The 22,111-nt window shown below is 41.5% G+C and overlaps 1 protein-coding gene across 50 annotated transcripts in view; it reads left to right on the forward strand.

Annotated features, from left to right (window-relative positions):
* The window catches only part of ARHGAP26 (Rho GTPase activating protein 26), a 556,769-nt gene that overhangs the window by 523,032 nt on the left and 11,626 nt on the right, over positions 1-22,111 (forward strand). For 24 of the 50 annotated variants that reach the window (XM_081504651.1, XM_081504653.1, XM_081504670.1 and 21 more), the window contains one exon: positions 17,127-17,402. The exons of 8 other annotated variants lie outside the window; for them this stretch is intronic. In XM_081504651.1, the coding sequence (XP_081360777.1) occupies positions 17,127-17,402 (276 nt within the window). The remainder of the gene's footprint in view (positions 1-17,126; positions 17,403-22,111) is intronic. 18 more of the 50 variants (XM_081504686.1, XM_081504688.1, XM_081504684.1 and 15 more) reach the window with 2 other exon arrangements.

Below are 22,111 nucleotides of genomic sequence, written 5' to 3' on the forward strand. Positions count from 1 at the left end.
CTCCAACTTTCCCCATACATCTCTGCAAAGTCAGGGCAGCAACCCAGTTTCTTGGGTTACTGGGACAGTCAGGGACCAAAAGTGTTCAGCCTGGAGTCTGGTGGGTTGTAAGCAGTCTACACCAGTGGCAGTTGTTACTTTTGAAGCAAGGCTGTGTATGCTGTTGCTGCATCTTGTTTCAGCAGAGAGCAACAAAGGGGCTCTTTTTGCCCTTGACACTGATTCTCCTTTTCCAGCTGCAAGGCTGACCACATAACCCCCCTAATTTGAAACCCTGAAATGAAAAATGGAAACACTCCAACTCAAGGGAAACTTTCCCAAACTCGTCCAGCTTAAACTGATCCCTCTCTTTCCAGAACCCTTTCAGTTCTTTTGACCAAATCACAGATTAGCACTGACATTTTATTAATACCCTGTTTAAGAAGTTTATACTTAACTGTACATGACATATTTGCCATGTCAAAAATAATAATAAATTCCATGAGAATAAATCAAAAATTTTATAGGAACAAAATAATTCCTGGGAGGATGAGAAAAAGGATAAGACTATGCAGAATACCATTTTGTCCCTATAAGCCTCGGTAACAATAAGGAGGGGAGCTGGCAGAGGTATAGTGTGGGCCTTGGGGGATGATGTTATAGAGAGCTTAACACGAATACCTTTGTAGGTGAATTAACATGAATATAGTGAAGTGACTTAGCAGCAGCAGTGACAAAAAGTGAGTAGAAGTTATGAGGTGTTATACCTCAGGTAGTGAAAGAGAGATCCAGAAAATGGAGGTATAATAACTAGGGTGTCTAACTTTGTGCTTGGTTCTGTAGAGACCTGGGAGATATGGCAGTTCCCACCAGGGAAGACACATCTCCAGGCTGATTGTTGGTTGGTTTGGGATTTACGTCTTCTGAAAAGGAACAAGCAACATACTTTCTTTAAGGTACATAGAGACTTCATTGAAAAGGCATACATTTATTTTCCCCAACAGAATGACTTTTTAGCTTTATCAGGAAACAATTTCTTGCAGAAAAACTGGGTCTTGCTGTTACTAGTCACTACTGGGAATTCTGTTACTAGCCACTACTGGGCTTCCTCTGTGGTTCAGCTGGTAAAGAATCTGTCCGCAATGCGGGAGACCTAGGTTCAATCCCTGGGTTGGGAAGATCCCCTGGAGAAGGGAAAGGCTACCTACTCTAGTATTCTGGCCTGGAGAATTCCATGGACTGTATAGTCCATGGGGTCGCAAAGAGTCAGACACCACTGAGTGACTTACACTTTCACTTTCCCTGGGATTTCTGCCACAGCCAGGCCATTAGATTTACTACTAATCTTCTTTCAGTAGTTCTTCCCTTCAGAATGGGACCCTTTCCATTAAGTTCACATGGAGTTCCAGGGAAAGGCTCTCTGATTAAGCAAAGAGACTGTGAGGGTGCTTAGGAGGAAATGGAGTTTAGCTTTTTTAATCCCAAATGGTTAAAATAAAAAGATGCCCTGATCTTTAAGAGAAGGAGCCTTGAACATTCTCCTGTGTGGACATCTCAGCTGAGATGTTACTCCTGAAAGAAGCAGCCCTATCCTTGGAATCCAAATCACCCCACCCACTCTTTCCCACTTGGCACTCATCTTCACAGTGTTTGTTATTTTCTTCATAGCTCTTAATATCACCTAAAATGATATGTTGTTTACTTGTTTGTCTGTTAACACACACACATGAGAGTAGTGTTTCCTAAGCAATTTTAATCACTTAAGTGATCAAAATATTGTCATAAAAAAGTATTTGGGTAAGTACCTCCAATATGTATTTGTTGTTTTTATTTGCTTATTTATAAAGTATTTACCTATCTTACTAATTGTTTTACACACATCAGAAAGCATATATAAAATAAAAGCCTTATAAGGATCAGATGAAGAATGCAAGTGGAAATTTTGATATTTTCCTTCACCCAGCCTGTGCTCTCATACCCTGCCTTGACCTTCACTGTGAGTGAACATAAGCTGCCTGAGAGCAGAAACCTTTCTCTCCTTTTTCTGCTGTGTTCCCAGTGCCTGCAAAAGCACCTGCCATGTAGTAAGTGTGCAGGAAGTATTTGTTTAGTAAATATTTATCATTGGATAACAAACAAGATTAAGTCACAATTTACTCTGCCAGGCTTTGAATAGCTGTGGTTTTAACTGCATCTGTGCAGGGCAAGGTGGTAAAAACCCTGGGTTTTAGAGTCAGAATGCCTTCCTGATACAATATGTGCTGAATAAGGGATTTACTGTAATGATTCAAATCCTTCACCAAAGAGGTAATTACAACTTCTTGATAAGAGCAGAGCTCAGGCAGACAGACAGGTGGTTTCGAGTTTCCCTTATAACAGATGGCACAAATGGACCAGCTTGAGGCTTTTTGAGGAAATTTGCTCATAAACAGCCTTAAATATATTATTTTTTTATGTTTTCCAACACATGCTTTCTAAATAAAGTGAAAAGGCTGCAGAAGATTGAGGACAAGAGCACATATTATGAAGGATGCTGTGAGGAACAGGCCTCTTTTGGTTTCCCTGAATGGCAAGAGCAGCAAGCCTGGGATGCAAGATGGGGACTCTGTGCCCCATTGAGGCTCGCTGTGCTGAGAAGGTGCCAGAGTGCCCACTGTGGTGAGCCTCCCCATCCAGGCACCCTTAAATGTTTGTTTGTTTTTTTTCCTCTAGCACCATGAACTGTATTATTGCCTTCTCCTGTAAGTTGAAATATCTTTTTTTTTTCTTTTTAAGGAACATCTCTGTTGGTTCACCTCAAGATTTTTTTCTTTTAAAAAACACCAGGCAGATGGCACAGTGGCCAAGATTTAGGGCTACTTTCAAATCCCAGCTCATCCACTAATTAGTTAATTGACTTTAGGCAAAGATCCTTCAATTTTATGAACTTCTGTTTCATCATCTGAAAAATGAGAATAATAGTACCTGTCCCTGTGGTTGTTTGGAAAAATTAAATAAGGTCATGCCTCCCAAAGCTTGGCAGAATTACAGGTATATACTAAGTATTCAATTAAAGTTAGTATTTGCTACCATCTTCTTTTCACCTTCCTTTTGAAAGCTGTTGGCTCACTATAAATATGTGCAGGTGAAATAATCCAAACCCAAAAGATCACACATTGTGTGACTCAGTTTTTTATGTAATGTTGGAAAAGGAAAATGTCTAGAGATTGAAAGTAGATCAGGTTGCCTATGGCTGGTTACAGGAGCAGGGATTGGCTGCAGATGGCAGTAGGGACCATTGGGGACTGATAGAGACATTATGAAACTGAATTATGGGTGATTATTATACAACTCTCTCCATGTTGTACATTTAAAATGGATGAATTTCATAGTATGTGAATAATCCCTCAATAAAACTACCTTTAAAAATCCTGCTCTCCCAGGATGCAAAACACAGTAAGTAAATGTTGACTGATCATGATGATAGTATAGACAAGTGATAATCAAAATTAAGAGAGGAAAACTATTAAATGACCATCACCACCTTGCCTGAAGTGGACATACACATTTTGTATTAACTGATTTTGCTCTTTGGGGTAATTAAGTAGGTCTTGGGAAAATATATGCTGCATTTCTGCAAAAGAAAATGAAAAGATTGGTAACTGAGAACAGAAATATTCAACATGTGAGCCTTGTGGCACTGAGGTGCTTGAAAGTTTTAAATGGTGTCTGGACAACTTTTTCTTCTTCATTTTAACAATAATGAGGCTTTATTATTTAGAGTGGATTAACATAGTTGTTCATGTTTTATTAAAAAGAACAATGTAGAGAAAATGTTAAAATATTTTATATTTATATTATATTTTGTTCAGTCACTATGTTGTGACTGACTCTTTGCAACCCCATGGACTGCAACATGCCAGGGAAGTCTATGTCCTGGAAAACTATCTCCTGGAGTTTGCTCAAACTCATGTCCATTGATTCGGCAATGCCATCCAGTCGTCTCATCCTCTGTCATCCCCTTCTCCTCATGCCCTCAGTCTTTCCCATATATAATATATAATATTATGTATGCTACAGTATATGTTAAAACATATACTATGGTGAAAAGATAGGAGGCTGGATCACAGATAACTGAGTTTAGGCAGCACTACACAGTAGTCAGAAGGAAAAACACCACAAGTGAGCCACCAGAATTACAGACTGAGACACAGGAATCCTTCAAGTCTAGACCAACATGCCTGTCTCTCTCCCCTCCAGGAACAAAATGTCTGAAATACCCCTTATGTGGTACTTGTTGGGCATAACCACCCTGGACAAGCAAACAAGCAGCTGTACATAGAGCTGTCATGACAACACTGAAGTGAGAGCTGTTCTTTTTTGTGATATTCTGATGTCTGGCTTCCTTGGCTACCAGAATTCTTACCCTGCACTTCTGGTGGATCCACAAACCTTTACTAATTGCTTTGATCCTGTGGAGTTTTTTGGGTTTTTTTGTTGCTGTTTTCACCCTTTTAGATATTATCAATTCCAAAGAAGCTGACTAAGCACTCACAGTATACAAGAGCTACCAGAAGATTAGTATAACTGCAGTGCAAAGTGGGGTCGATACCAAAGAGAATTAGTCCTTAAGGATTCAAAAGAGAAAGACCTCCCTTTGTTGTGATAACAAAGAAGCCTCACGTGGGAGTTCAGATTTATATGGGCTTTGAATGATAGATGGGCAGTAGTTAGTGGCAAGGGGAAAGACCTTCCAGGGGAGAAAAACATCATCAGCAAGAACATGGCAATAGAAAGCTTAGAGCATGCCCACGGCACAAGAAAACCAGTTTAACTGGAACAGGGGTTGGAGAACGATGGCCTATGGTCCAAATCCAACCAGTTACCTTGTTTTTCTTTGTTTGTTCTTATTTTTACTTTATGGCTCATGAAGTAAGAATGGTTTTTACATTGTCAAACTGCTACATTTAGAACATTTATGTAACTATGTAATACCCGTAATTTTGCCTCTTGTTCCACAAAGTGTAAAAAATATTTACTGTGTTGACCCTTAAGAAAGTTTGCTGACTTGGAGCAAGTAATGACTCCAAAGAAGAGCACTGAGGATGTCTTGTGAAAGACATTCAAATGACAGGAACCCAAGTAGCTTAGGGAAAAAGTGGAAATCATAAGCTTACAATTTTGGAAAATCTCAGAGTGAATCTAACTTCAAGCACAATTGAATCCTGGAGCCCAAATTATTATTTTAGTTGGCTCTTTTTCCCTCTTGTAAAAAACAAAACAAAAAACTTCATTTGCAGAAAAATGTTTGCCATGTAACAGAAAAAAGGACTCTCTGATCATCCTTAGCCAATACATTTAGGTTTTGCATCCATGAAGAAGAGCATTCGTATATTAGACCCCATGGATGAACTGTCATCAGTTACCTGTCCATTCTTCACTCACTGGGGCCAGAAGGAAGGGGGTCCTCTGACTGACTAGCCTGGATCACGTGCCTGCCCCTGCAGTAACAGCAGTAGAACACTGGACCCTCCTGTATTGCTTGGGGTCTAGAAGAACTTCTCCAAATGAACCAGAAGAAAAGGAGATGGAAAACTGGTGGACACAAGTACATTGTAGTTACATATTCCACTCTAGTAGGGCAAGCAATTTATTCTACATGCAGTAGGTATTGGAGAGTTAATGAGTGGGAACAGTGTTCATTGAACAAAATTCAACAAGTTGTTATTAAGCTATGTGTTTAAGGAGGTTTGTGTGGTTAGGATAGATTAGTTAGGGTGGATTGAAATGGTAAAAGGTAAAGAAACCAGGCTAGGGATTTTATAATAGTCAAGGTGGGAAGGCTTTTGTCTTCACCCTAGAAGCAGTGGGGAATCATTGAGTGTTTTATGTAAAGAAATGATATGATCAGAGTTGCATTTTGAAATGATCACTAGAAATGGTTCTTTTGGGTTAAACATCTATATTGAAAGTCTTGTTGACATTGTAAGTTGGCTTAGTCACTTGTAAACTGTTCAGGATAAATTTGGATCTACCTCAGATCTGAAAAAAATAGAAATTTCAATTTTGTGAGATTAGAATTAATGGTATTTTGCTGTCTGTTTTCATTGACTTCTCAGTGGGTGTTTGGTTTTGGAGTATAAGAACTAGAGAATATAAAAATCATTTTCCTTCAGATTGTTTTTGTTCACAGATGTTAAAGCTCTTTTTTACCACTGGAAAGGGTGACTTTGCTGGAAAATTATTTAAAGTTTTTTCCAGTCAAGTCAATAAGCTCCCCAGAAGCAAATGAACAAGGGGTGAAAATCACCATGAAGCCTGGTGAGAACACATTTCTTCGTTGCAGCCCGAGCCAGCCACTGTGGAAAGTGAGCGTGGTCGAAGGGAGAAATTGGGTTTGTGCATGGTCACATCTGTGAAGCAAGCCAGGGGTGGAAATTATAAATGGAGTAGGGAGACATTTGAGGAGGTTAAAATCAGATCAGAGACAATTTTCCACATGTTTAGACTAAAGAATAAACACTAGAATTTGAGGGAAGCCAGTTATTTGCTCGGGGGGGGGGGACAAGCAATGTCCAGTGGCCTTCACATTAAAGTCCATGTCTCCTTATCTCTCTGCTTCATGCGCCTTTCATGGGATCCGGACCAAGCATTGTACTGTGTAGTTTAATTTAATTGTCCTGGATATTGTCTTCAGCAGAAGTGCTTTTTCTATTGCTGAGAATTGTGAACATAGCAAAATATTTTCGGCTCCTATTTCAAGGAATCCTCTTTCCCCAGGGTTACTGTTAAGCTGAAATATCTTGGGTCACCTCTGCTAATTTTAGGTATTCCTTTGTTTTCATCAGTGGACATTTAGATTCTTATTAAGTCCTTTTACCTCCTTTTCCTCTCCCTAGTCCAAACAGGAAATATTCCCTGAAAGCAGACTATATAGAAAGGGATGCCAGATGGCCAATGACTTGAGGCAGTGTTGTTAACTTGTTGTCCAGCCAGCTCAGAATGCGACATTGGAGATGTCCCCCTCCTGGAGGGAAGGAAGACCTTCCTGTAGGAAGATTTACTGTAATAACTTTACCTAAAAAAAAATGTCTCTAGAGCAGTCAACACAATTTCTCAGTGAGGATAGAGAATGGAAAATTTAGTCCTTGCATATGGAGGGGCACTCAGTAAATATTTGTTGCTTGTATTTGACTGAAAAAGAAGAGAAACAGTAAAAACAGTTGGGAACTGCCAACTGTATTATGCAACCTAAACCACGGATTGATGTAACAAAGACAAAATTGTCATTTTGCCCCTTTTAAGCATCCCTCCTCTAGAGAATAAAAGTAGCCATTTGTATGATTAGGGAGAGCGTTTCTTCTATTAACATTGATTAACTTTTTGGTTTTAAATGTAACATGTTAATTGTAGAAAATATGGAAAACATTTTAAAAGCACAAAGAATAAAAATCACCCAGAGAATGCTGTTAACATGTTTACTGTCCTTAGGTATGTCTTAAGATAGATGTGTACATATTTGTTATTATATAGAAGAGTGCGTGAGACATATTATACAACGTCACAAATTGATCTTCAGCAGCTGCCCCCCAGGTAAGAAGTACAGTGTTGCTGGGACCCCAGAAGAACTCACAACTCTCACTTTCTCCTTCCCTCTAACAATCCTTTCCCTCTCTGTGGATAACTACCAGTCTGATGTTTATAGTAATCAATTCCTTGTTTTTATTTATATTTTAGCTCTTCAATACAAATTCTAGGGGGCTTCTCTGGTGGCTCAGACAGTAAAGAATCCACTTACAATGCAGGAGACCCAGGTTTGATCCCTGGGTCAGGAAGATCCCCTGGAGAAGGGGATGGCAATTGTTATTTGCAATAGTAAGGTCCTATGAAGTCACTGCAAACACTGGATTAGCAAATATCTAACTATTGCTCCTACAGGAAATAAAGGATTAGGTTCCTACAGCCTCTGTTTACAATGTTTTTGTCAACTGATTAATCCATTACCTTGTTTTACATGGATTTCTATTTAAAGACACTTTGTTTAATATTACTATTGATTCATTAACATTCAGCTCAGGACCAGCAGGGCTGTAAGTCATGCCAGAATAAAGCTTATTAAGCACATGTTTTCTTTGTGAGGCATATCCCAGCCTTCTTGCACATAGGGACACTACAGAACCGGAACAGAAGGCAGAGCATCCCTTTATTCAACCTCAGCTAGGAATGTGCATGTTGGGTGACTGAAGTTTTTCGTCACTCCACATGTGTCCACAAATGATATGAAAGCACCTTGAGTATTGATTCTGGACTTACAAATAAATTTTTGCAAATAGGCGAATTCATGACTGCAGATCCACAAATAATGACTGACTTATTTAGCACATCCCTCAAAAGCAACATTTTGTTTTATTATTTTGAGTCTGGCTTCTTTTGCTCAATAGTTTTAAAAGTCATTCCTGTATAATAGCTGTAATTTATTCATTTATTTTAATTATAGTAGAATGAACAATTGTATTAATTTACTAAAACTATTTATGCATTCTACTTTTGCTCAACTTTTAGCTTGTTTTGGGGCTTCCCCAGTGGCTCAGCAGTAAAGAATCTGCCTGCAATGCTGGAGATGTGAGTTTGATCCCTGGGTTGGGAAGATCCCCTGGAGGAGGGCATGGCAACCCACTCCAGTATTCTTGCTGGGAAATCTCATGGACAGAGGAGCCTAGGGGGTTGGGGTTAGGGAACAGGGACCACAGTCCCTGGGTTACAGAGTTGGCAACGACTGAAGCAGCTGAGCATGCACACACTAGCTTGTTTCCTGTTTTTGTTTTTTTCAGATAAACTGCTCAACACATTCTCATACATGTCTTCTGGTACACACATAACACGCTGTGCTCTAGGTACACACCTGGGAATGAACTGCTGAGTCACAGAGAGTGAGAAATTATTCATTTTTGCTAAGTAATACCAACCTGTTGTCCAAAGTGAGTAGAGCAGTGAATAGCCATCCTCCAACAACGTATAAGAATTCCAGTTATTCCACTTCTTGTAAACACTTGGTATTTTCAGCATTTTGATGTTAGCTGTCTTAGTTGTTCTAGTAGGTGAGCAGGATCATCCCCTTGTGGTTTTAATCTATGCTTCCTGCATTACAGAAAGGGTGAGCACCTTTCTTTTGCAGTTTCTCTTCTGAAATCCCTACCCAGATTTCTTGCCCATTTTTGACTTGGTTGTCTGCTTTTTCTTGCTGATCATGATCAGTAGGAGTTCTCTGTATAGTCTAGTATGTGCTCTTTTTTAATGTATTTATATGTTGTAGACCATCTTTTGCTGTCTTTTAAGTTTGTCTTTTGATACATAAAAGTTCTTATTTTAATATAGTCACATATATCAATACTTTGCTTTATGGTTAGTGCTTTTTATGCCCTATTGGATAAGTTTCAATCCCAAGTTCCCAGAATTATTCCCTGTTTTATTGTTTGCCTTTAGCATTTAGACCTATAATCTCCTAGGAAACCATCTGTAGGTATGATATGCAGAATTGGTCATGTCATTTTTTCCATATAGATATTTGATTATCCTAGCGCCTAGTGGAAGAGTGCTTTCCATTAGTATTATAAAGTAATATAGGCTCATGATTTAAAAACTCAAAACAGTATAAACAAATGTAAAATTTAAAAAAGTGAATGTCCAGTCCATGCCTGTGCACTCAGTCCTCATTGTTAATCCCCTGAGGCAGGTACAGTTTCTTGCCTGTAGATTTTAAGAATAGTTTAAAGAACCCTAGCTTTAGAATGGTGGGTTTAAAGCAAACTTAAGTTATGCCTCAGGACAGGAGAAGACTGAATCTAGTGTCACTATCACTTTTCTGTTTGTTACAGTGAATGCATTTGTTTTTGCAGTTTCTTCATTATACGGACAATGACAGTTGTGTTGCACTCAGTTTAAGGTAGTAAGGAGATACTTGGATTTCGCTGCAACCACTTCAGTCTTATGAAATAGCAAATGTTACCTTATAGATCCTTTGAAGTGCTCCCAAAATGTTTCTGAGTTTCCTTAAAAATAGCTTCATAAATTGTTAGGTTATTTAGTTGAAAGGAAGTAAATACATTTTAAGAACCAGTTCTGATGTAGCTAAAATGTGATTTTGAAAAAGACTGAGGGGCTTTAACAGGACAGAATACTCCCCTTGGTAAGTACTGTGCAGCGTAGAGCACACTGTTTGTTTCCCCTGCTGGTCCTTTCTCTCTTGAGGGTTTTCCCCTGCATGGAGTAATTGAACTGAGATCAATGTCTTTTTACTTACATTTTACCATTGCATCTTTACTTACAATCCAGAGTTTTGCCCTCTACCTGGTATTTCTTTATTATTCTCTGTGAGAAGGTTCAAATGATTGGCTTCGGAGAGCGTTAAGGATAACAGATTCCCTATTCTAAGATTTCGACTTTTATTTAATCACAGAATTATGTGCCTTTCTCAAAATACTCCATCTGAATTTGACACTTGTTTGGAACTTTAGGAAAAAAAATTTTTTAAGCTAGAAAACAGAGCTGCTGCCCTGTAGACTAATCAAGCTATTTTAAAAGCAAATTATTTAAAAACCATTTTAAAAGCAATTACATATAATTGCTAAGGCCTTAAGGGGATTTCACCAGCCAGTCTCATTAAAATAAGAATCAGGACTCTGTTATTGTCTGAATAAAAATATGTATTAAATTATATTAGACGAAGGGAAAAGAATCTTTAAATACTGTGCATACTTGTAAGAGTCAGAAAAGAATACAGAACAATGCATCTTGGGGACTTGTGGTTTTCCTCTTGTAAAGTAGTTTGCTGCTGCTGCTGCTAAGTCGCTTCAGTTGTGTCCGACTCTGTGTGACCCCCAACAGCCCACCAGGCTCCCCCGTCCCTGAGATTCTCCAGGCAAGAACACTGGAGTGGGTTGCCGTTTGTAAAGCCGTTTACCGCATACTGAACATTCAGGACATAGACAAGATACATGTAAAGAGTATGTTCAAATTTCCAACAAATAGAAATTTTTTTGTGTCATCTGGGGCTTCCCAGGTTGTGGCTCAGTGATAAAGAATCCGCCTACAGGAGGAGGTGATGCAGTGCAGGAGACACAGGAAACATGGGTTCGATCTCAGAGTTGGAAAGATTCCCCTGGAGGAGGAAATGGCAACCCACTCCAGTATTCTTGCCTGGAGAATCCCATGGACACAGGAGCCTGGGGGTCTACAGTCCATGGGGTTGCGAAGAGTTGGACACGACTGAGCGTCTGAGCACTTTGTATCATTTTCTCTGATTCACCAGTATCCAGGTTACTGGTATTCCTTTTGACCCTATTTTCCAACTGAAGTTTGATTTTCCTTCTGTTTTTATGGCACTTTAACTCAGGACATAAAGAGATATTTTCCAAGGAAGAAAAATTCCCTAATTTGGGATTATATTCATGGGATTTTCTCTTGTCTCTCATTATAGGGGGAAGGAGAAAGAAATGCAGGCCTCCTGCCTTGAGTTTAATAGCACCATCTGCTCCAAGCCAAATGGGGAAGAGGGACTGAGGGAGCAGTCAGTCCAGGCCTGAGATCCATGACCCAGAACCTGGCCTATAGGTCACAGACCACTGCCTGGCAGAGAGATGTCAATGTCGGTTTTGTGACCTCTCCCTAGTATGCTGCCAGCGAGACACTCTTTGGCTCCCCTGTGTACCTCATCCCTCCAAGTTAGTCTTATCTTTGAGGATCCTACACTAAACCAACCACCCACCACTCCCCATCTCTCTTGGATGAACCACACCACATGGCCAGGGGTCCAGCACCCCCCCAGGCTGCAATAGTCTGGCTCTATCCATCTGCCTGTCTCCTTTCCCACTCGTCCTTCTTGGCAGAATGCCCTTTACAAAAGTAAACTTTGCTTCCAGATAGAAACAACACAGGAGAGGAACTGTATTCATTTTTCTGGAAATGCTAGGAAAGAGAAGAGTCCAGGGTAACTTTGTGGACTGGGTTGGGGTGGTGGGGAAATCCATCTGATTTCTCGAATTGGTAATTCTTTGTGCTGATGGGGCCATGGTGAGAGGGAAGGGGGCAACCCCCATATGTTGTTGGGGGGAATGCAATTCAGTCCAACCTTTCTGCAGAGCTGCTTGCTAGAATGTGTCAGGACTCTTAGAAAAGGCTCCTGGCCTTTGACCCACTAATTTAACTTCCAGGAATTTATACTAAGGAAACAACTGGAGACAAGCAGTGGTCTGCTACAAGAATGTGAACTGCAGCACTATTTCTTATGGCTGAGGGGGGATAATAGTTCGAATGTACACAATAAGAAAAGAGTTACATAAATCAGGCTATACCATACAGTAGACTCCCCTGTAGGTCTGAGAATACTCTGAGGGGTTGTAGAAAGGCCTTCAGGGGGTCATCTGCTAAGATTGTGGTTTTAAAATTATTTTTCTATCCTAACATCAGTTGCTTGTTATTTTTAGCCTCATTAATAAAGAAAGAGTTTTATGATTTGGGGAATATATCAGAGGTTACTTAATGACATCAGAAAATGCTTACATGAAAAAAGCATGCTACTATGTATATAGTATTATCCACAACCCTCCCCCCCAAAAAAAACAGTGAAGAAATTTGCCAAGATATTATCAGTGATTATCAGTGGCATAAATTATGTATGATTTTACTGCTTTTCTTTTGATATTTTTTCATTTCTTCATCATCTATAATTTTGCATATTAGAATTAAAGAAGATCAGCTTTCTTATTAATGGTCAGCTGGCTGCTTATCTTGTACCAGCTCAGGTTTTTCTCTCCTGTGCTGTGGAGCCACGAGAGGGTCTGCCACATCCGTGATCAAACTGGGAGCCTGCTGGAGCAGCCCTGTCCACAGCCCAGTAGGCATGCCCTGGCTGGTACATCAGATGCCCCATCAGTCAAGTGAGTCACCACAGAAGGGTGTCAAGCTGATGATATTGCCACACAACTGTACTTGAACTCTCAGCCACATCCCAGCATGTTGCCAGGCCTTTGAGCCTTATCTTCCTAAACCGTTATTTCTTCCCTGTCCAGTGAATGTCACAGGGACTGGCTGGGCTGTGTGACTCCTTTTGAGGACACCGTGGACCAGCAAACTAAAGCTAATGCAAGTCTTCCAGTTGAATCAAAGCCAGACCAGCAAATGTTCCTTAAAGTTTAAGCTGTTGTTGCTGTACTTGGGCCTTGATGTGGGGGCCTGGCAGGACCCCAGCAATATTTAGGGTGAAAAATGTACTAGGGCATTTAGCTGGACTCTGAGGTTGTGAAGAGGCCTTCATGGATCAGGTGCTAAGAGTGTAGTTATAAAATTATTTTCTTGTGTCCTAACATCAATTATTTGTTATGTTTGGCCTCATTAATGGGAATAGAGTTTGAGAATTCAATATTGGAGATTTCAGAGCCAGTAATACCAAAGCTGGCCATTTTTAGTTTTTGTCTTGGATTTTTTACCATTGCTGTTGTCACTTTAAGTAACCTATAGCCAGACACTTCTGTGGTCAGAGGTTAAGATTATACAAATAGTCTTTGGCCATTATCATCACCCCTGTGCATCTTATTTTCCACCTATGTGTTCTCTGGGTTGCATCAATACAAAACTGATACATAATGTGCTCTATATTTCTTGGAGGAACGTTTATATGTTTACTTATATGTTTACGTCATTCTGTTGCTACAAGCATCAATCATTGTGGTATATAAGAGTGTTCAGTAGTATTGTTGACATTTGGTTTTGTTAATGTGACCCTGGAGCACAAGCAAAGTATAATTTCAATCAGTTTAAAAATCATGGAAGTACTATGGAGTGTACATTTTATTGTTGCGCTAAAATGTAGTGGTAATAAGTTCTAAATTGGAGTTATTTTATAGCAAATAAATGTTATTGCTATAACTAAAATGCAAGCCAGCAAATAAAAATCTGTTAGTTGTTAAAAAGCACAGTTAATAATACTATGGCAGTAGACATGGAGATTGAAGAGTAACTTCTTATGATCATTGTGAATGTCCTGCATTGCAACCATTGTTGTTTTTCAGTCACCCAGTCGTGTCCAACTCTTTGCAACCCTATGGGGTACAGCACTCCAAGTCTCCCTGTCCATCACCATGTCCTAGAGTTTGCCAAAGTTCATGTTCATTGCATCGTTGATGCCACCCAGCCATCTCATCCTCTGATGCCCTCTTCTGCTTCTGCCCTCAATCTTTTCCTGTATCAGGGACTTTTTCAGTGAGTCATCTGTTCACATCAGATGACCAAAATACTGGAGCTTCAGCATCAGTCCTTCCAGTGAATACTCAGGGTTGATCTCCCTTAAGACTAACCATAACCCCAGATAATTTCAGCCATGTACCAGGTCACCAAGAACCACTTAGATATCCAGGGTTGTGAAAAAACATTCACAGCCCACATTGTGTTCATAGACTATGTTCCCAGCTATGCCTTTACCCAAAGGCATGATTCTTGGTACAGTTGAGGTAGGAAGCTGGAGGGATTTCCTGCTTATTGTTGTTTAGTCGCTGAATCATGTCCGACTCTTTTGCGACCCCGTGGACTGTAGCCTGCCAGGCTCCTCTATCCATGGGATTTCCCAGACAAGTATACAGTAGTGTGTTGCCATTTCCTTCTCCAGGGGATCTTCCTGACCCAGGGATTGAACCTGCATCTCCTGCTTTGGCAGGTGGATTCTTTACTGCTGAGCCACCAGGGAAGCCCTTCCTACTTACAGAAGCCACTCAAAAGAAAACTAAAAAAAAAAAAAAAAAAGTCTTAAGAACTTTTGAATTATCCTCTGCTGGCTACTAACCAAAGGAACAGATTAGTTCAGGCCTCTGGGCCTGGGTTGCTCTCATAAACCTCCAGACTGTCCCTGGTTGGAACCTGAGTTCCCAGGCTGGGCTGCAGTTGGAATAGCCAGGCCTTGCTCACTGGGTCATTACCTTGTGGGAGGGTAGGTGGTTGTGGGAGGAGGACTAGGAAATGCAGGGCCTCTCTTACCAGCTGCTGTAGGGATTAACTAAGGACTGACTGCCCAATGGAAATAAGGCAGCACTTCCTCCCAGGACCCAAGACAGAATCAAGTGTGGAAATAGGTATTAAACTAATCATAGAGTAACTGATCCCTTAACTAATTAAGCTTACTTACTATCTTATATTATAGTTGTTTTTTAATTTGTCTCATCTCGTGAAATACACTGTATGCTCTGCAAGTCGGAGACCTTGGTAAATGCTGAATTGTATTCCATTTATTGTCTTGATCACACTGTGTGTCCAATAAGTAAGTCATTGCTGGAATAATTGAGAAGAGAAGAGCCATACTCTTCAAATCTAATCTCTTCTATTATATGAATTCCATCTGCTGTATAAATCTACCAGACAGAACACTGGAGGCAGGATTGAGTATTTTGTTGGAATTTACAATGTGTTGAGTCTATTTGGGTCTGTCTGTTGCTGCATTCCCATTTTCCCTTGCAAATGTGGTAGGCATCTGAAGGAAACTCATAAATCAGTGGTTAAGAAGGTTTCTAATGGATCTATAAAGAAGCTTGGCATAGCCTAGAGGACCAAAGCAAGTCCTACTACCCAGAGGCAATGCACTGTGGCAGCAAGAGCCCTGTGCTGGGGGCCAGCAGATTGGGGTCTGAACCTCAGCCCTGACACTCAGAGCCTGAGTATCTTCATGTAAGCCTCAAATTGGCCCAAGTTCCCATATATATGAAATGGGAATTATAATAGCACCTCTTGGCTAGATAGTTGGGTTTAATGAGATTCATTAACGTAGTGAATAATTATCTATTGAAAACCTCTTAGGCACTATTTTAGAAGTTAGAGGTACAGCAGTGAACAAAACAAACAAAAACCCCTGTTCATAGAATTTATATTCTAGAAATACAATACCCATAGTGGCATTTACTAAAAGTTTCATTCAGCTAGTCTGAGGATATCCGATGAACTCACGCAATGGGATTTTACTGTACACTTCTGTAGGAATTTATGTTACAACTGTAGATAATTAAGGCCATTATTGAGTCTCTCATCTGAGTTGACGATATCTCATTAAGTAGGACATTTATGTGTTCTTGCTAAATCCTGGAATGTTTAGACAATGTGTTCCCTGGAATTGGATTCGTACAGTGCTTGGGCCAGAAAGGCCAGCCGCCGTCCAGGGCTGCAGGTGGTGTGGCTGGGTGGTTTCCGCGTTGTTTTGGTGTTTGTGCTATCTATGACTTAATGCAATTTTACACAGTTGCTAAGATGTTTGTTTGTATAATTTGTGAAATAAGTCAAGGGCTAGCATGACTACTTAAAAGCCACCAACCATGTTTTAGTGAGTGATTTCAACCTTTCCTGTCCAGCTTTTTGATCAGCCACCCATCAAAGAACAAATTGACAGATTTAGCTTTCAGTTCATTTTTTCATTGCCTTCCATCTGGAACTTTTTCTTTGAGCATCAGAATGCCCAAAATCCTTGAAAAGAGAAAGAATAAGCCTGGAAAGCAAACCTCAGAGGGACAGCTGGGTGCTGCACACAGTTGTGTGACCTCTCCTGGGAGGTGTGTGTCCAGACCCATCCTCCACCTGCGATTACTTTCCTAGTGCAGTCCCTCTCTGGGTCTCCAATGGCACACAGCCCATTTAGTTAAAAATGTAAACAGGAAATCGTTTTCTGGTGTACTGGCCTGTGTGGCCCCAAAAAAAAAAAAAAGGTCATTTTTGCTGAGACACAACTTTCGAAACACATAGCAGTGGAAGCTGGAGGCTGGTTATAAGCTAGCCCTGCCCCAGATGGAGGTCAGTGATAGGATGTGGGTGTGGGAACCCATGGATGTGGGTTCAGGGCATTTTTCACTGATGGCCAAAGGCACAACAGACATGACTGCGGAAGCTCCTATCACCTAGAAAGCAGTTGTTCTGTGGGGCAGAGAGACATGTTAATACTCCGAGGGATTCCAGAACAGGCATTACTTGGAAGACACGGAGGTTTGGTCTGGGGAAATGTGACTTGGCACTGAAGACGCAGTCTGGGTTCAGTGCCCTCCAGTCTCTGCAGCTCCCTGTCATTCGGCCTCGCCTGAACCTCCTGTGCTCCTACTGTGGTTTCCCTGTGTGCTGACAAGTTTTTTGGTGGTTATGTCTTGCAGCCCCCCGAATCCAAGCCCAACTTCACCCCTCTCGCCATCTTGGCCCATGTTCTCGGCGCCATCCAGCCCTATGCCCACTTCATCCACGTCCAGCGACTCATCCCCCATCAGGTCTGTTGCAGGGTTTGTTTGCTTTTTTGTTGCTGCCGTTGTTCTCTCATTGGCTTGGTCCTCTCTTCATGCAGTGTTCAGCCTCCTCGTCAACTTTGTTCCCTGCCATCCAAACCTGCACTTGCTTTTTGACAGGCCAGAAGAAGCAGTTTGCGAAGACTCCAGGTAAAATCACGGATGATGATCACTCTGTTCCTGCTTATCCAAAGCTGGTCAGGGATTCCAGCCTCAGAGACCAAAACTGGGAGGGACCATTTGCATGAACCAGCATGGCATTTTTCATGCCCTCTGAACCCTTTCTCCAGTTCCTGAATTTATCTGTGGTGCCTAGAGTTTGGGGAGACAGTGCTTCTTGAAAGGGCTCCTGTTTAGATTGCTCTCTGAATCAGAAGGCTCTCTGTGCTTTAGCAAAAAATAATTTCAAAGGGAACAGTGCTGAGACACGTGCCGGCCTTTTCTTCCCTCGTTTTTATCAGGTAGCATCCGGCAACATTTATTTGTGGAGTTGGATTTTTGGCCATGAATATTGACACCTAGATGATGAGACTCAGACCAGTTGGGAGGGAGACAAATGTAATACAGAATAAACTGTTCCTTACCTTCCATGCAGTCCCAGGAACCCTTGTGCTCCCAGCCTACGTCTGTCTCCAGGTGTCATGAACCCTTAGCTCTTATGGGAACAGGTGACACCTCTTTCTGAGGGTTGACCTAATTCCTCCCTCCAAGGCCCAGGCTGTAGTTTTTCCCTACTTTGATGACACGCAGACTTAATTCTTTGCATTTGAGTTCTTTGGAAAAAAGAAGCTGTTTAAATCCTACAAAAGAATTCATGAGGATGCTGAAGAGTCCCTCTGCTGTGTAGGTCCCCAGCATGTGTGTGTCTTGCACTGATAGTCTCTGCTTTCAGACAGACAAAACACAGAGCCCAGTTATAAGCTTCATCAGTACTTCAGGCCATGGCAGTGTTTTCTCATCCATCTTTTACTCATAGCTGGTTTTCTCCAAGGGGTATGCCCAGCAGAGAGTCTTAAATAATCAATAAAGCTGTGTCTCACTTTAAAAAAAAAGAAACACCATGCTATTTATACACATGTACATACATACATGGGTGCTCCCCAGGTGGCACAATGGTAAAAGTCCGTCTGCCAGTGTGTGAGACGCGGGTTCAATCCCTGGGTTGGAAAGATCCCTTGTAGTAGGAAATGGCAACCCACTCCAGTATTCTTGCCTGGAAAATTCCATGGACAGAGGAGCCTGGCGGTCTACAGTCCATGGGGTCGCAAAGAGCTGGACACAACTGAGCGCATGCACACACACAATCACACACACACACATATTACTTTATTCTCCAGGCACTTCCATATCTATCATTTCATTGTATCTTCACGTGAGAATGAGAGAAGAAATGGCCTGAACCCTATTGCAGAGAAAGAAAACTAAGGCACAGAGAAATGACTTGTACACAGTCACATGACTCATGAGATCCAATCCAGAATTCAGGACTTCTTGCCCTCAACCAGCACTCTTTCCTCCAAGTACATGAGTAGCCCCAAATTTGAGTTTTCATGCTTCCCAGCCCGATAGCCTGGCCTGCTTTTCTAGGTTTTATGTCTAGCTTTTTCCTTGAAAATGGGAAAGAGAGAGCTTTTCACTATATCCTTTTATCCTCACCCTGGGAATAAGGTAAAAATTCAGATTATACTTTTCTTGACACTCAGATTATCTCCAAATTATTTCTTAGGTACATTCAGGGAGATGTTAACTTTCTAGGACACCAGGTGTATGGCTTGAATTGCTCTGGTTAGATCATTGATTGCCCCCATGAAGACCTGAACCAGAGCCAAAATGTGGCTCCTTCATCTTGACCAAAAGAAAGTAAAATCTTAAGAACATTGGCCCTTGAATAGAATGGGTTGGGAGACTCAGGACAGGGGAATCATTCAGCTAAAAAAAACTGAAATGTGCTCTGCTTTGACGGTTTTCATTTTTCTATATTCTAAGCTTTGGGGCCCTATTGCCTGTCCAGTATCTCTACCTCTCCACTCCTGTCACTCAGAAATTTCCAGTTTTTACTCTTTTAGCTCTTCCTTTTCCAAAGTATTTCCAGATTGGCAGAGGACAATAGCAGCAGAATCTGCACACCCCAGGTGTCTGGGTTCATGGTTACTCAGGACCATTCACTCTGGCCATTGTTGTAATAGCACCATTTGGATGATGCTGTTGCACAACCCTGTAGGATGCTGCCATTTTGAAATAGGCAAGACAGAGTAGGACTTACAATTGGCTATCCCTGAGCTGACCATGTGTGCCAAGTGAGCCTGAATGGGGACACAGCTGGGGAGCCAGCCAACGGAGGGCAAAATTCCCATAATTGCTGTTGCAATATGCAGCCAAGAGGTGGGGGCATATACCCATTATTCAGGTCCAATGAACCATTGCCCCAAATCCACTTAGAGCACATGAAGTTTCAGATTTCCTTCCCTAGACAGAGCTTTTAAAAATAAAAACTTAATTAGACCTAATTAATGGGCCCATGAACTTCTATATAAACATCTTCTCTGGAAGAGGTTTGGTCCCCCCTCTTCAAAACATTGCTTTGCTTGTTAGTTCAAGCTCAGGAATGGAGATGCCTTTCACAGCACAGCAGAGAAAGGGGACTGGAGGAGTGTTCCCTTTCCTTTCACTTGTACCCCTAGAAGAGCTCCCCACCCCAAATTTCTAACTTGAAATCACACAAAGGCTCCTGGAAATTATGCCAAAATGATCAGACTGTTGCATCTCGCCAGTCTAGCTGAGCCCACCTCCCTGGACAATACAGACAGCGGGTTGTCGTTTTGCAGAGCTTGCAAGGGCAGTTGAGGGAAACTCCTCTGAGTGCTTTCCTGGCCCCGTGCCATGCTCAGAGGCGAAAATTAAAAATGAACTAGCAGAAGGTTCCAAGCTTGTTTGTGCCCTTGAAGGCCCCACTGAGGTCTGAAGGGCACCGTCACAGAAGAGTCACAGGCACCCCAGGCTCTCTGTGTTCACGGTAGAGGTACTCTGCGGAGAACAGGGAGCAGAGGAACCAAAGTGGAGATCTTTTATTTCTTTAATCAGAGCCAAAGCCTACAAATAAAACCTGTGTGCCAACAGGATCTGTTTTGGTAGAAACCCTACCTAATACAAACCGCTCAGGGCTTTTGATAAGGAGAGAGTGTGACATGGGACTCTGTGGGACTCAGTGGGACTCAGGCTAGCAAATTCTTACAAAGAGAAAACTTTCCCCTGCGTAGGGATGCCAGATTTAGCAAATAAAATGAAGATTCAGAATGTCCAGTTATATTTGAATTGTAAACCACAAATGTTTTTTTAAGTATATCCTGTGCAATATTTGGGACATACACTAAAATAGTATTCCTCGTTGATCTGAACTTCAGATTTAACTAGCTGCCTTGTGTCTTATTTGCCAGCCCTCGTCCTGGAGAGCAGGAGTAGTTCCTTTTAGAAGCAGCCCTTGTATCATTTCTCCCATTCTTGGCGCATGTGCCATGGAGGTAGGAGAAAGCCCTCTTGTATGTAGACTGTCAGTCACCTCTTAATTTGAGACAAAAGCAAGATTCTCTCCTGACCTTTGTTCTTATATTTAATATGCTGCTTTATTGAATGTTATCGTTATTAAATCCCCCAAACCAGATATTGGTGGAAAATTTACTCCTCTGGAAAGACAGTCTTGGGCATCTGAGGCATTCCCCCTGCTTCCTCCCGCCAGACACCCCAGTTGATTTCCCTGGCTTGTCCCTGTTTTGTCCCATTCCTTGTATTTGAGGAGGTTAATAAGTAACCTCTATGAAAACCCAGCCAGAGAAGCCTTGCCTCAGATGATTTTTGCCTTACTTTTTATCTCCCCGTCCCTGGTCCCTGTCCTCTCCCCCCACCTGCTCTGCCCCGTCCTCCAGGGACAATGACCCTTCCACCTTCATGTCATTGTGGGCTTCACTTGCCTGTCCGTACAGAATTTTGGTTGTTTTAACACTTTTCACAAGCAGATGCTCTCTGCTCCCCATTCCGTCAAAAGCAAACAAACAAACAACAACAAAATAAAACAACAAAACTTTAATCGCACATTGGCTGTTTGGCCCTTGGTGGTCAACACGTAGACTTGGTTTTGTTAGATCACAGACTGTCCCCCTTGTCCTAAACTTAATCCTAATGATAATTATGTAGGAGGAGCTGGTCTCTAGCTGGAGCTGATACATTCTAAAGGCTCTTCCTCCTTTCACTCCCAGCAAACCCACTTCATGTTCTCCCACTTGCCAAGTTTTCTCCCACCCAGTTATTATCTCCTGGTTACTAGAAGACCAGAGAAAACACCAGTAAACTGCACCTCAGCAACAAATTCTGGATAGCCGTTTATCCGCACAACAGACCCGTTACGTCACCTTTCCTTCAATTTTCATGGAACCAAGACTAAAAGTTTTAAATGCCTGGCCATGGTATAGGTTTCCAAACACCCATGACGCCTCTTTCCCAGAGGGAAGCTGGACTTGGTGACTCCAAGAGTAACAGTTCTGTAGTGATTGAAAGTACCCTGCTCCTTCTGATCATGTCTGGATTTACCTGAGACCATTCCTCTACTAAATCTCACTCAGCCACTCGAAATGGACCCTCCTTGGGTCCTTGAGGCCCTCCATTAGCCAAATAAAGGTAAAGCAAATAGTACGTATCTCTTGAATAATTGTCTAACCCAGAGGACTACTTGCTGTTCAGCCACTCTACGCTGGAGCCCCTAAATATGCTTCCTCAGATAGCTTAGAAGAAGAGAGAGGTTGCTTTCAGCAAATGAAGAGCCAGCCTTTTACTGCTAAACATCCATTTTCTTATGACCTTTGAGAAGT

Source organism: Giraffa tippelskirchi, chromosome 6 (assembly GCF_054371585.1).
Source record: "Giraffa tippelskirchi isolate mGirTip1 chromosome 6, T2T-mGirTip1v1.2.pri, whole genome shotgun sequence".
NCBI classification, from domain to species: Eukaryota; Metazoa; Chordata; class Mammalia; order Artiodactyla; family Giraffidae; genus Giraffa; species Giraffa tippelskirchi.